The 2,500-nt window shown below is 36.0% G+C and overlaps 1 protein-coding gene across 9 annotated transcripts in view; it reads right to left on the minus strand.

Moving 5' to 3' along the window:
• The window catches only part of LOC115811392 (zinc finger MYND domain-containing protein 11), a 14,251-nt gene that overhangs the window by 2,759 nt on the left and 8,992 nt on the right, over positions 1 to 2,500 (minus strand). For all 9 annotated transcript variants that reach the window (XM_030773569.1, XM_030773570.1, XM_030773567.1 and 6 more), the window contains one exon: positions 430 to 615. In XM_030773569.1, coding sequence (XP_030629429.1) covers positions 430 to 615 — 186 coding nt within the window. The remainder of the gene's footprint in view (positions 1 to 429; positions 616 to 2,500) is intronic.

Genomic DNA, 2,500 nt, shown 5'->3' on the forward strand with positions numbered 1-2,500 from the left:
GGAGCAGTAGTGTATGAGGAGCAGTAGTATATGTGGAGCAGGAGTATATGTGGAGCAGTAGTGTATGAGGAGAAGTAGTGTATGTGGAGCAGTAGTATATGTGGAGCAGTAGTGTATGTGGAGCAGTAGTGTATGAGGAGCAGTAGTGTATGAGGAGCAGTAGTATATGTGGAGCAGGAGTGTATGAGGAGCAGTAGTATATGTGGAGCAGTAGTGTATGAGGAGCAGTAGTATATGTGGAGCAGTAGTGTATGTGGAGCAGTAGTATATGTGGAGCAGTAGTGCATGAGGAGCAGTAGTATATGTGGAGCAGGAGTGTATGAGGAGCAGTAGTATATGTGGAGCAGTAGTGTATGAGGAGCAGTAGTATATGTGGAGCAGTAGTGTATGTGGAGCAGTAGTATATGTGGAGCAGTAGTGTAAACTCACCCACTGTTTCTTCTTGGTCTGAGAGATGAGCTGTTTGTGCTGTGCCACCATTTTCTTCACCTCCTCCACAAGCTCCTCCTTACAGCTCTCCCTCACCTGTTTACATTTTCTCTCCATCTCTGCCTGCGCCGATGCTACTGCTTTACTGACCGCCTGTCTCTTCTCCTCTTCCATCTCAGAACGTAGCTAAATACACACACATCACACAAACACACACACACACACACACACAGACATGAACCACCTTTTTTTACAGAAACATTCAAAAAGAGTGAAGATAAGGGTGCACTGAATAGACTGTGTGTTAGGGTCTTTTGACCTGTCTGTTGATCTGTGAGACGGAGAATACACGTTAGATTACCTGTTAGATCATACATTAGAATACATGTTAGATTATGCGTTAGATCATACATGAGGATACACATTAGATTATACATTAGATACATGTTAGATTATTACATCAGTGGCGGCTGGTGAGTTGGAAACAGAGGAGGAACAAACCTCCCCTTTAAATCTATCATTAATTTCAACCTGTTATCGTTAATCTGCGTTGATTAACAATAAAACTAACAATTCACAGAAGAGTAGAGTAGATGATTACCAGTGTCATTTCGTGATAGTCTATTTCTCTTTACTGAACTGTCTGGCAATTATTATACTCACAGATTCTTGTAATTTGTGTATAATTGTACTTTTCACTCTCTGCCTAACGTCAGGAAATATTTATGTCAAATGCAATTGTCTGATTTGCAAGATTCTGCCTTTTAAATGCCCGTGAAACACCACGAAATGTCTGAAGCTTGTGTGCTATAGTGAAAGCTACAGTGTGAAGTTGTTTAAAAAGGATGACAATTATCTGCATACGTATTGGAAAACTAATCCCTCAGTGTGTTTTACATTGTAGCTTTCTTGTGTTACGAAATTCAAATTTAAAAAATGGAAGTAAAGATAATGAAAGCGATCTCAATTTCTGAGAATAAATTTTAAGGTTATAAAAAACAGGATCTTTTATCTGTATACAGTATCAGCATTGAGTGCAATGCACAATAAAGTTTTAGGAACTCAGGCCTCAACTAGTTTGTAAAAAACAGTAACTCTGTCACAAAATGACCCTAATAAAAAACAGTAACTCTGTCACAAAATGACCCTAATAAAAAACAGTAACACTATCACAAAATGACACTAATAAAAAACAGTAACACTATCACAAAATGACCCTAATAAAAAACAGTAACTCTGTCACAAAATGATACTAATAAAAAACAGTAACTCTGTCACAAAATGACCCTAATAAAAAACAGAAACTCTGTCACAAAATGACCCTAATAAAAAACAGTAACACTATCACAAAATGACACTAATAAAAAACAGTAACACTATCACAAAATGACCCTAATAAAAAACAGTAACTCTGTCACAAAATGACACTAATAAAAACAGTAACACTATCACAAAATGACACTAATAAAAAACAGTAACTCTGTCACAGAATGACACTAATAAAAAACAGTAACTCTGTCACAAAATGACACTAATAAAAAACAGTAACTCTGTCACAAAATGACCCTAATAAAAAACAGTAACTCTGTCACAAAATGACCCTAATAAAAAACAGTAACACTATCACAAAATGACCCTAATAAAAAACAGTAACTCTGTCACAAAATGACCCTAATAAAAAACAGTAACTCTGTCACAAAATGACCCTAATAAAAAACAGAAACTCTGTCACAAAATGACCCTAATAAAAAACAGTAACACTATCACAAAATGACCCTAATAAAAAACAGTAACTCTGTCACAAAATGACCCTAATAAAAAACAGTAACTCTGTCACAAAATGACCCTAATAAAAAACAGAAACTCTGTCACAAAATGACCCTAATAAAAAACAGTAACACTATCACAAAATGACCCTAATAAAAAACAGTAACTCTGTCACAAAATGACACTGACAACCATTTACTCTGTTTACGCAACTGGTGTCAATTATTCTGCAAATCATTCATTTTATTGTTAATCAAACCACATAAACGGGAACAGGTGGAAATCAATGATGGATTTAAAGGGG

This window comes from Chanos chanos, chromosome 5 (genome assembly GCF_902362185.1).
Source record: "Chanos chanos chromosome 5, fChaCha1.1, whole genome shotgun sequence".
Lineage (NCBI taxonomy): Eukaryota > Metazoa > Chordata > Actinopteri > Gonorynchiformes > Chanidae > Chanos > Chanos chanos.